Below are 13,057 nucleotides of genomic sequence, written 5' to 3' on the forward strand. Positions count from 1 at the left end.
TGCCACTGTTTACAAGGATATCTGCTGGACACAAGGAAGCTGGGATGAGATTCTGCGATCGGTGAACAACTGTCTTCCCCTGACTGTGAGAAAGCAGGATTTAGTGGGCGGCACGGTGGCGCAGCGCTAAAGTTGCTGCCTCACGGCGCCAGAGACCCGGGTTCCATCCTGACCAAGGGTGCTTTCTGTATGGAGATTGCACGTTCTCCCCGCGACCACGTGGGTTTCCTCCTGGTGCTCCGGTTTCCTCCCAACTCCAAAGATGCACAGGTTTGTAGGTTAATTGGCTTGTTGCAAGTGTGAAATTGTCCCTGGTGTGTGTAAGGCAATGTTAGTGTGCAGGGCTCGCTAGTCGGCATGGACTCGGTGGGCCGAAGGGCCTCTTTCTGTGCTGTATCTCTAAACTAGAAATCAAATACTAGAGGGCAGATTACTTCCTTGTTGACCTGCCTTTGTAACCTACCGAAAGGATTTGGTCAAACTACTCACAAAGGGCCTTCCCTTAAATGACCAGTGTTTACTGTTCCTGGTTACTTCGTGCCTTTCCAAATGCAAGATCATTGGTCTGACGAAGGTTCCAGCATGAAACGTGGCCTATCGATCCCCTCCAGAGATGCTGCCTGAGCCGCTGAGTTACTCTGGAACTGTGTTTGATTCCAGTGTGTTAGTCGGGTTATTTGTGTCAATTATTTAGTGCGTTCCATTCTTCAAAACTGCAGCTGCCTCGTCTCACCTTCGTGTGGTAAAGTCATTAACACTTGGACACGTGGACAACTGCAGCCCACTTGTTTGTCCCTCTGGGATTCAACCGGTCGATGCTAAATAGTTTCCGACAGAGGCACTTTAGCATCTTCTCTGTGAGTGAGGAACAAGATGGCGGCTCAGCCCCCAGTGTGCCTCTGCCTGGCTTGCTTCAGTTTAGTTTAGTTTAGAGATGCAGCGCGGAAGCAGGCCCTTTGGCCCACCGAGTCCGTGCCGCCCAGTGATCCCCACACACTAACACTATCCTACACACACTAGGGACAATTTACACATTCACCAAGCCAATTAACCTTCAAACCTGTACGTCTTTGGAGCGTGGGAGGAAACCGAAGATCTCGGAGAAAACCCACGCAGGTCACAGGGAGAACGTACAAACTCCGCACAGACAGCACCCGTAGTCAGGATGGAACCCGGGTCTCTGGCGCTGTAAGGCAGCAACTCTACCGCTGCGCCACCGTGCTATGACTAGTCCTTTTAAAGTGCGGCCCCCTGACCTTCAACGCTGCTGCAGTCAGTGCCTGGAGTTTATAGTTTATAATTATAGTTTATAGTTTGTACCCAGGGCTCTTGTTTCAGTTGCTGGAGCAATCAGGAGAATACAGGACTGAACGAACCAGGAACACACCGTCTGGTCGACTGCCAGCCTGTCTGCCAGGGTAGACGTAACCACCCTGAGCACTCAGGCTAATCCTGCACGCCGTCTCACAATCTAAAGCTGGTCCAACACTCAGCCATCAGTGGATAAGATGCACTGAGGGTTGCAGCCTTTCCAGGTCATAGAAGATTCCTCACCTTCAACATGAACTTTAAATGAATCGTTCCTAATTCAGACATAACACAGGGCTCTAGGGGGCAGGAACAGCCCGCAATGTCTGTGCCAAGTTAAAGTGCTCTGTGCTTGCACATAGTCCATACCCCTCCATATGCATGTGCCTATCTAAAAGCCTCTTCAATGCCTCTGCCCAATCTGCCCCCACCACCACCCAATCAACCTGGTGAACAAGTGACTTCTCATCTCATCCAAATGGCCAATCCCATGTTGTGTAAATGTGCCTCCAGATTCTTAGCATTGCAGCCTAAAGGAACCATTGCCCTTGGCTGAGGGGCGGCACAGTGGTGCAGCGGGTGGAGCCGCTGCCTCACAGCGCCAGAGACCCGCGGTTCAATCCTGACCTCGGTGTGTGGAGTTTGCACGTTCTCCCTGTGATCGCGTGGGTTTCCTCCGGGTGCTCCGGTTTCCTCCCACATCCCAAAGACGTGCGGGTTTGTAGGTTGATTGGCCCCTCTGTAAAGTGTATGAGAAAGTGGGATAACGTAGAACTAGTGTGGAAACAAAGAACAGCAGATGTTGGTTTATACCAAAGATAGACACAGAGTGCTGGAGTAACTCAGTGGGTCAGGCAGCATCTCGGGAGAACATGGGCAGGTGACGTTTCACAGAGTGCTGGAGTAACTCAGCGGGTCAGGCAGCATCTGTGGAGAACATGGGCAGGTGACGTTTCACAGAGTGCTGGAGTAACTCAGCGGGTCAGGCAGCATCTCTGGAGAAAAAGGATGGGTGATGTTTCTGATCGGGGCCCTTCTTCATACATCAGTCCCGACCCGAAATGCCGCCCATCCTTTTTCTCCAGAGATGTTGCTGAGGTACCCCAGTGCTTTGTGTCTATCTCTAGGACAAGTGTGAATGGGTGATCGATGGTTTGTGTGGTCTTGGAGGGCTGAAGGGCCTGTTTCCATGCTGTATCTCTACACTAATAATCAGGACAATGGGTTTAGTTTTGGGCCTTGTTGTCACACCAACTACCCTGGTTTGATGTTCCTTGAATGGTTGTTGTGTTTACCAAACAGAATGGCTCTGGATTAGGGTGATAAGTGTCTAAAATGAAGGAATATGTTTACTTGTGTTGGAAGGAAGGTCTCGACCCGTAAACGTCACCCATTCCTTTTCTCCAGAGATGCTGCCTGGCCCCCTGAGTTACGCCAGCATTGTGTGTCCAGCTTTGAATATATTTACTTGTTCTTTTCAGAAACCAAATCTTTCAAGGCCAGAGCTGGTATCTTAAACAAAAATATTCTGGAGGATGAAGAAAATATAAGCACGGATAAAATATCCAATTAAAACCGAATGAATGATAAAGCACTGTTAACTTACGGACCTAAAGTCTGTGAGTTATTCCTATCACTTTAACCGATAATCACCCATGTGTCACAAATTCCAGACTCAAGTTAGTTCTTAGAGAGCCTGGAAGGAATGCTGTTATTATGGGGGGTTTTGTTGCGTTGCCACGGAAACCTCGCCAAGACTCCAGAGAGCTTCTTTACAAATGGGTGTCACTTTACTCTATAAGGGGCTACGCTGCTCCAATCTGGCTGGCAGCCGCCTGAGGGAAACAAAACTCACGATAACAATCCCTCCGTGCAAGTTACCTTCTAGGGCACCAGAAAGCAGAGCGATCAGCAGGCCCACACCACTGGGACACAGCCTGACGTTGAAATACTGCTTTCTCTTTCAGATTTTAAGCGAGTTTGATTTGCAGAAGGAAGAGCATTCGGGAAGATAAACAGCTTTCAGCGCAAGGGGCAGAGAGAAAAACCACCCCACCCAGTTAAAGCCTTGTAGCGGGCCAGGTGGAAAAAGGGCATTAATGAACCAGGAACACGTGATTGTAGTGAAACGGGGCAGGGATGTGGGCTGCACAGCATCACCAGCGCTTTACAGCAACAATAACTCAGCAGCAATGTGTGTTGTTCAGAGATACACTGCTCCACTCTCCCCAAACAGGGCAGCACAGCGGTAGAGTTGCTGCCTCACAGCGCCAGAGACCCGGGTTCGATCCCGACTACGGGTGCTGCCTGTACGGAGTTTGTACGTTCTCCCCGTGACCGCGTGGGTTTTCTCGGGGTGCTTCGGTTTCCTCCCACACTCCAAAGACCTGCAGGTTTGTAGGTTAATTGGCTTCTGTAAAGATTGTAAATTGTCCCTAGTGTGTGTAGGACAGTGCTAGTGTGTGGGGATCGCTGGTCAGCACGGACTCGGTGGGCTGAAGGGCCTGTTTCCGCACTGTACCTCTAAACTAAACTAAACACGAGCTTGCTACGGTTAGTTATTATTTTTTCTACCAATTGTTTCACTACAATTAAAAAAAGACAGAGTGCTGGAGTAACTCAGCGGGTCAGGCAGCATCTGTGGAGAACGTGGATAGGTGACGTTTCACAGAGTGCTGGAGTAACTCAGCGGGTCAGGCAGCATCTGTGGAGAACGTGGATAGGTGACGTTTCACAGAGTGCTGGAGTAACTCAGCGGGTCAGGCAGCATCTGTGGAGAACGTGAATAGGTGACGTTTCACAGAGTGCTGGAGTAACTCAGCGGGTCAGGCAGCATCTGTGGAGAACGTGGATAGGTGACGTTTCACAGAGTGCTGGAGTAACTCAGCGGGTCAGGCAGCATCTGTGGAGAACGTGGATAGGTGACGTTTCACAGAGTGCTGGAGTAACTCAGCGGGTCAGGCAGCATCTCTGGAGAACGTGGATAGGTGACGTTTCACAGAGTGCTGGAGTAACGCAGCCGGTCAGGCAGCATCTCTGAAGTTGGAGAGGTGGTGTTTTGTTTCGGGAGCTGTTTTCAGACTGATAAACAGTTGATTGACCATTGAAAGTGAAGCCGTTGATTTTCCTGAGTGCTCTCTCTTCTGCACATCAAATTGAGGATGGAGGCAAGGAATAAGGAACGATGAAAATATCAGGCCCAATAAGAAAATGAAGAACGTCACAATGGAGCAGCGGGTAGAGCTGCTTCCTCACAGCACCAGAGACCCGGGTTCAATCCTGACCTCGGTGCTGTCTGTGTGTGGAGTTTGCACGTTCTCCCCGTGACCGCGTGGGTTTCCTCCGGGTGCTCCGGTCTCCTCCCACATCCCAAAGGCGTGCCAGTTTGTAGATTAATTGGCCCCTCTGTGAATTGCCCCCTAGTGTGTGAGGGGAGTGGATGGGAAGGAGGGATAACGTAGAACTAGTGTGAAGGGGACAGACACAAAATGCTGGGGTAACTCAGCGGGACAGGCAGTATCTCTGGAGTAGGTGACGTTTCGGGTCGGAACCATTCTTCAGGCGATCGATGGTCGGCATGGACTCGGCGGGCCGAAGGGCCTGTTTCCATGCCGTTTCTCTAAACTAAACCAAACTAAACAGCACTGAACCCAGTGTAGAGGCAACGGGATTCGTGGAACATGGTGTTCTTCGGAATTAGAACACGCCTTGAAAATGTAAAGTTGTAATCTGTTCTCATTGTGCACTATAAACATTCTCAAATCAAATTAGTTCCCCTTGAATGGTGACGTAATTGTCCACATGCTCATTGCAGTCAGCTTTTAATGAGACCCATTGTACACACGTCTAAAGCAACTGATCCCATCTCGGCCTTGCACTGCCCCATGGAGGAGCCATCAACGCTTTGTGACCTTTACCTCAAAATCCCACAAATCGGTGACTAGCCCCGCCAGAGATTAGTCACACCTCACACCTCATCCTGAGTCTCAATCGGATGTGAAGGATTGGCTTTAAAGTGACTCCATTTAGAAACATAGGTGCAGGAGGAGGCCATTTGGCCCTTCCAGCCAACACCGCCATTCATTGTGATCATGGCTGATCATCCACAATCAGTAACCCGTGCCTGCCTTCTCCCCATATCCCTTGATTCCACTAGCCCCCCAGAGCTCTATCTAACTCTCTTTTAAATTTATCCAGTGAGTTGGCCTCCACTGCCCTCTGTGGCAGAGAATTCCACAAATTCACAACTCTCTGGGTGAAAAAGGTTTCTTCTCACCTCAGTTTTAACCCCGTGCCGGTCGGAAGGGTTCTGTACAAAATGTGAAAGCGTGCAGCTGTTATTCCTCCTGTAACATCTGTAGAAATGATTTTCTACATTTCTGAAAGAGAGGAGGAATGTTTGAAACCGGAATGTAAAAAATGTAGGGAATGGATCGGAGCAGGGAAATAGGCTCTCAGCCTCGCAATGAAGCAAGTGACAGACCTGTGGGCTGGAACAGAAGGGCAGCAGGCCCATCGGCCCATCGGCTCTGTGGCAGCTTCAGCTCGGTACAGTCCTTCTCCCACCTTCCCTTCTTTTACCCCTTCCACATCTGCGTTATTAAGGGCGGCACGGTGGTGCAGCGGGTAGAGCCGCTGCCTCACAACGCCAGAGACCCGGGATCGATCCTGACCTCGGGTGCTGGCCATGTGGAGTTTGCACGTTCTCCTTGTGACCATAGAAACATAGAAAATAGAACAGCTGAAAATAGAAACATAGAACAGCACCGATATTCATTGTGATCATGGCTGATCGTCCCCAATCAATACCCCGTGCCTGCCTTCTCCCCATATCCCTTGATTCCACTAGCCCCATAGAGCTCTATCTAACTCTCTCTTAAATCCATCCAGTGATTTGGTTTCCACTGCCCTCTGTGGCAGAGAATTTCACAAATTCACAACTCTCTGGGTGAAAAAGTTTTTTCTCACCTCAGTTTTAAATGGCCTCCCCTTTATTCTAAGACTGTTGCCCCTGGTTCTGGACTCGCCCAACATTGGGAACATTTTTTCTGCATCTAGTTTGTCCAGTCCTTTTATAATTTTATATGTGGGTTTGTAGATTAATTGGTCTCTGTAAAGCTGCACGAGTTTGTCGTGAGTGGGTGTGAAGGTGAGATTACAGAACCAGTGTGAACAGGTGATCAATGTTTTCGGTTTAGTTTTACGTTTAGGGATACAGCGTGGAAACAGGCCCTTCAGCCCAGTGAGTCAGCACCGACCAGCGATCCACACACACATTAGCTCTAGCCTTCGCACTGAGGACAATTTACAGACGACAATTAACCTACAAACTGGCCCGTCTTCAGAATGTGGGAGGAAACCGGAGCACCCGGAGGAAACCCAGGCAGTAATGGGGAGAACGTGCAAACTCCACACAGACAGCAGCCAAGGTCGGGACCGAATCCAGTTCTCTGGCGTTGTGAGCTCTGGCCTCTGTACAATTGCCCTCTGTACAAGTATGTAGGGAGTGGATGAGAAAGTGGGATAATGTAGAATTAGTGTTAAAAATTGATCGATGGCTGACGTGGACTCGGTGGGCCGAATGGCCTGTTTCCATGCTGTATCTTCAAAGCCAGGCGTAGGGACATTTTCATTTTCCATACTAGGTTGGAGATGGAACACTAATAAACACAGTCAACCTGATGGTTCTGACCCTTCATCAGAAGTGGACAAAGCAAACTCTCTTTCTCACGAATGCTGCCTGACCTGCTGTGTGTTTCCAGCAGATTAAAAAAAATATATATTTTGGATTTTCAACAGGTTGCAATTTGTTTTTGTTTTGCTTTTAAGTGATAGGAGCAGAATTAGGCCGTTCGGCCCATCAAGTCTACTCCGCCATTCAATCATGGCTGATCTATCTTTCCCTCTCAACCCCATTCTCCTGCCTTCTCCCCATAACCCCTGACACCCGCACTAATCAGGAACAGAGGTTTTCAGATAACAGGAGTGGGGTTGCAACTTGCCAGTGGTGCAAAGCTGCCAGTGACCACGCGTGGTCGGAGATGTATCTGTTACTAGGGTCACCAACTGTCCCGTATTAGCCGGGACATCCCGTATTTTGGGCTAAATTGGTTTGTCCCGTACGGGACCGCCCTTGTCCCGTATTAGTAGGGTTGCCAACTTCCTCACTCCCAAATAAGGGACAAAGGATGACGTCACCGCCCCGCGCCCCACGTGACCTCACCCAGCCAGCGGCCACGTGCTCCCGCTCCAACAATGGCGGCCGTCCGGGCCGGGAGCACGTGGCCGCTGGCTGGGTGAGGTCGCGCGGGGCGGTGACGTCACCTTGTCCCATATTTGGGAGTGAGGAAGTTGGCAATGATTGCATGGTTGCTGACGTGCATGGAGTTCACTGTCTGGGAGTGCGTCTCGAAGGTTTGGAAAGTGCCGTGGGCCCAGTCAGTGCCGCAAGCTCGGATTAACAGGCACCGCTGCTCAGTGAGTGAATGCTGTGGGGCGTGAGTGGTCCATCGATGAAGAATGGCGTTTGCAGATACGTTCATTGATTTTGACGGCACGGGTGAGGTCATTGGGTTTTTCTGGCATGGCGTCATCAGGCCAGATAGTTCCACAGCCACCCCCCTGGGCACCCACTCCCCTTCACTGCCTCTTGCAGACCGGATGGGGAGGGCCACTGCTCAGGGCATCCAACCTCCTCCTCTGCTGGACTCTCCCACAGCAGATCGATGCACAGAATGTGGCCCTCAGCCTTGCAACAACTCTGGCTGGGACTTAAGACTCAGGCGATCGAGAAACAGCACAGAAACAGGCCCTTCGGCCAGCTGAGTCCATGCCGACCAGCAATCACCCCGTACACTAGCAGTATCCTACACACTAGGGACTATTTTACCGGAGCCAATTAGCCAACATCTTTGGAGTGTGTGAGGAAACTGGAGATCCTGGGGAAAACCCACGCTATTATAGGGAGAACGTACAAACTTTGTACAGACAGCACCCATGGACAGGATAGAACCTGGGTCTCTGGCGCTGTAAGGCAGCAACTCTACCGCTGCGCCACCGTGCCGCCCACCTTAATACACAGAAGGACGCAAAGTGCTGGAGTAACTCAGCGGGTCAGGCAGCATCTGTGGGGAACATGGATAGGTGACGTTTCACAGAGTGCTGGAGTAACTCAGCGGGTCAGGCAGCATCTGTGGAGAACATGGATAGGTGACGTTTCACAGAGTGCTGGAGTAACTCAGCGGGTCAGGCAGCATCTGTGGGGAACATGGATAGGTGACGTTTTGAGTCGTGTTCCTTCTTCAGACTGATTGTGGAGGAAGAAGAAAGTTGGAAAAGGGGGGAAGGCGGGACAAAGCAACGAAGCGTGGCAAGTACAACAAAGGTGTATTTTGTGATAATGTTCACCTTGGTGTTCCAAGCATTTGGCAGTGCAGCAGGTAGGGTGACTTGTGCTGGACGCTGCTCTTGACTCTATCAGGAGCAGAGACATACAGTAATGGTGCCCTGGGTTCGTTACCTGTGGGTTCAGCTCTCACGGTGTACAGGGCTTCTCACACTGCTCTCACGGTGTACAGGTGCCCTGGGTTAGTTACCTGTGGGCTCACAGTGTACAGGGCTTCTCACCACTGCTCTCACGGTGTACAGGTGCCCTGGGTTAGTTACCTGTGGGTTCACAGGTGCCCTGGGTTAGTTACCTGTGGGCTCACGGTGTACAGGTGCCCTGGGTTAGTTACCTGTGGGTTCACAGGTGCCCTGGGTTAGTTACCTGTGGGTTCACGGTGCCCTGGGTTAGTTACCTGTGGGTTCACAGGTGCCCTGGGTTAGTTACCTGTGGGTTCACAGGTGCCCTGGGTTAGTTACCTGTGGGCTGGCGGTGCACAGGGCTTCTCACACTGCTCTCATTCTCCATTTGCAGCACCCTGTCCAAGTGCTGCCATGCTGTGATGGCATTGCTCTACCCGTTTGCCTGGCAGCACACCTACATCCCCGTGCTACCTCCCTCCATGATTGACATCGCCTGCTCCCCCACACCCTTCCTCATCGGACTCCTGTCCAGCTCGCTGCCCAGGCTGAAGGAGCTGCCACTGGAAGAGGTAAGCAGTAGCCCTCTGTTCACAACGCTCAGCGTCTCTCTCTGACTGATGTTACCTGTTACTTGCCTTTGTTGACTGGTCGCAGGGGCCATTGTGTCTGAGATCTGTCTCGTGGAATAAAACCTGTCTCTCCTTTTTTGCAGGTGCTTGTGGTTAATCTCGGGGTAAACAAATTTCTCAGGCAGGTGAGTGTTCCACCGTTTCACAAACTGTGACAGGATGACACTGCTCCACTGACACTTGGACGTGGGTTCAGTGAGAGCCGTGCATTGTGGGTGAAAGCTGTCCCCTGCTAGACCATGAATGAGAGAGAAGCTGGCAGGAGAGGAGTGAAACATCCTACAAAGGCTCTCCGATACCGTGAGGAAACATGCCACCTGGAGTTAGTGGGAGATGTGAGATTGGTTCCTAATAAGTACTCAGCCTTTTAATGAAGACACACAGTCAAAATCACCCGCGCAGAATGGTGGCACGGGTTGGTTTAGTTTGGTTCGTTTATTGTCACGTTAGGCCAGCAGCATCATCAAGGACCAGCCTCACCCCGGCCACTCCCTCTTCTCCCCTCTCCCATCGGGCAAAAGATACAGAAGTGTGAAAACGCACACCTCCAGATTCAGGGACAGTTTCTTCCCAGCTGTTATCAGGCAACTGAACCATCCCACCACAGCCAGAGAGCAGTGCTGAACTACTATCTACCTCATTGGTGACCCTCGGACTATCCTGGATCGGACTTTTCTGGCCTTAACTTGCACTAAACGTTATTCCCTTATCATGTATCGATACAATGGAAACGGCTCGACTGTAATCATGTATTGTCATTCCACTGACTGGTTAGCACGTAACAAAGGCTTTTCACTGTACCTCGGTAGACGTGACAATAGACTGAACTGAAAATGGGTTAGTGAGTGACTGTAGCCTCCCCCACTGCCTCAGTCCGAGCACAGGTGGGTACAGGAAAAAGGATCTTGGATTATATAGCACCTTGCTTATCTTCAGACTGTCACTAAGCATCTTGCAAATGATGTGTAACAAGGCATCATTGTTATTCAGCTGACAAATGCTGCAGCAAATTTAAATGTCCACGTTGTAAATGCCACTAAACAGTGACAGGACTGCGTAGGAAGGAACTGCAGATGCTGGTTTACACGGCACCCAGACACAACATGCTGGAGTAACTCAGCGGGACAGGCAGCATCTATGGAGAGAAGGAATGGGTGGCGTTTCTGGCCGTGACCCTGCTTCTGAAAAAGGGTCTGAAGAAGGGTCTCGACCTGAAACGTCACCCATTCCTTCTCTCCAGAGATGCTGCCTGACCTGCTGAGTTACTCCAGCATTTTGTGTCTATTTTCGGTGACAGGACAGACCAGTTGGTTTGGTTTTTCTTTTGAGATGAATATTGCTGGAGTCTCCGGGAGAACTCTGAGACGAGGGCGGTCACGGTGGCGCAGCGGTAGAGTTGCCGCCATACAGCGCCGAGAGACCCGTGTTCCATCCCGACTACAGGCGCTGTCTGTACGGAGTTTGTACGTTCTCCCCGTGACTGCGTGGGTTTTCTCTGAGATCTTCGGTTTCCTCCCACACTCCAAAGACGTACAGGTTTGTAGGTTAATTGGCTTGGTGAATGTGTAAATTGTCCCTAGTGTGTGTAGGATAGTGTTAGTGCGCGGGGATCGCTGGTCGGTGCGGACTCGGTGGGCCGAAGGGCCTGTTTCCGCGCTGTATCTCTAAACTCCTAAAACTTCTTTTAAAACAAAAGTGCCAAAAGTGTTGACATTGCGCTGGGCTTGGCACGGTCCACAACTGGAACGGCTACACTTTCAACAATGCCGCACTCACCAGGCACTGCATGGGCCTGTCCACAACAGCTGGCATCCTTGCTCCTTTTCCCCCAAGAAGCATTCAGTTAAATAAGCAATGTATCCTTTTGGGTGCAACTCAACTGGCCTTTGGCAAAGATGAAGTGGAACCAGGGAAATGAAATCAAACCTTCACTTGGTAGTGTCAATGGTAATGGTCAGAGTTGCTGCCTTACAGCGCCAGACCCGGGTTTGATCCTGACCTCTATGCTGTCTGTGTGGAGTTTGCACATTCCCCCTGTGACCGCATGGACTTCCTCCCACATCCCAAAGACGTACGGGTTTGTAGGTTAATTGTCCCTCTGTGAATTGTCCCCTGGTGTAGGGAGTGGATGAGAAAGTGAGATAACGTAGAACTAGTGTGAACGGGTGATCGATGGTCGGTCTGGACTCAATGGGCCGAAGGGCCTGTTTCCATGCTGTAATTTCTAAACCAAACTAAACTAGTGAAGCTGGTAAACTAGTGAAAAGAGAGTTAGATAAAGCTCTTAGGGCTAGCGGAATCAAGGGGTATGGGGAGAAGGCAGGAACAGGGTACTGATTGTGATGATCAGCCATGATCACATTGAATGGCGGTGCTGGCTCGAAGGGCCTAATTGCCTCCTCCTGCACCTATTGTCCATGTGTCTATGTATAACCAGACATTATTGGCTTCCTTTATTTTTATCAGGTGGACGATGAAGATTCCATTCTGCCGCGCAAACTGCAGACGGCACTGGAGCAAGTGCTGGAAATGAGAAACGACTTGGTGACACAAGAGGAGGACACGCCACTGGATGGTAAGGGAATCCTGAAACCCCATCTACTACGTGTGCCCCACTCACTGAAACCCCATCTACTACCTTGCCATAGAGGGAGTACAGAGAAGGTTCACCAGATTGATTCCTGGGATGGCAGGACTTTCATATGAAGAAAGACTGGATAGACTCGGCTTGTACTCGCTGGAATTTAGAAGACTGAGGGGGGATCTTATAGAAACTTACAAAATTCTTAAGGGGTTGGACAGGCTAGATGCAGGAAGATTGTTCCCGATGTTGGGGAAGTCCAGAACAAGGGGTCACAGTTTAAGGATAAGGGGGAAGTCTTTTAGGACCGAGATGAGAACGTTTTTTTTCACACAGAGAGTGGTGAATCTGTGGAATTCTCTGCCACAGAAGGTAGTTGAGGCCAGTTCATTGGCTATATTTAAGAGGGAGTTAGATGTGGCCCTTGTGGCTAAAGGGATCAGGGGGTATGGAGAGAAGGCAGGTACGGGATACTGAGTTGGATGATCAGCCATGATCATATTGAATGGCGGTGCAGGCTCGAAGGGCCGAATGGCCTCCTCCTGCACCTTGTTTCTATGTTTACTACGTTTGTCCCACTCACTGTGCTGCTTCAATGGTACTTTATTTGAAATTCATTTTTGTATACAGTTCAGTACAAGTATCACTATACATAAGCACTTAGATGCATCTTAGATAAGTATCTCAGATCCAGTACAAGTGTATAGGAGCAGTACACTGAGACCGTGTACAGAGTTGCCAGATTTGGCACCATGGGTTGACTAATGATGGGTGATACTGTACGGTAATAACATAAACAGAAAGTAAAGTAGCAATTTGGTACATACGCCTGGAACAGTACTATAGGGTCATGGTTACCATAGGGCCATGTTGCTGTTGGGAACAGTTACCAGACCCTCTAACACTATTGTGTAGGAAGGAACTGCAGATGCTGGTTTACACCAAAGACAGACACAAAGTGCTGGAGTAACTCAGCGGGACAGGCAGCATCTCTGGAGAAGAGGATTAGGTG

The 13,057-nt window shown here is 50.2% G+C and overlaps 1 protein-coding gene across 2 annotated transcripts in view; it reads left to right on the plus strand.

Moving 5' to 3' along the window:
* LOC144603505 (DENN domain-containing protein 2A) overlaps positions 1–13,057 on the plus strand; it is an 86,298-nt gene that overhangs the window by 67,928 nt on the left and 5,313 nt on the right. For both annotated transcript variants that reach the window (XM_078416774.1, XM_078416776.1), the window contains exons 15-17: positions 9,227–9,404; positions 9,548–9,589; positions 11,931–12,039. In XM_078416774.1, coding sequence (XP_078272900.1) covers positions 9,227–9,404; positions 9,548–9,589; positions 11,931–12,039 — 329 coding nt within the window. The remainder of the gene's footprint in view (positions 1–9,226; positions 9,405–9,547; positions 9,590–11,930; positions 12,040–13,057) is intronic.

Source organism: Rhinoraja longicauda, chromosome 20, assembly GCF_053455715.1.
Source record: "Rhinoraja longicauda isolate Sanriku21f chromosome 20, sRhiLon1.1, whole genome shotgun sequence".
In the NCBI taxonomy this organism is placed as follows: domain Eukaryota; kingdom Metazoa; phylum Chordata; class Chondrichthyes; order Rajiformes; family Arhynchobatidae; genus Rhinoraja; species Rhinoraja longicauda.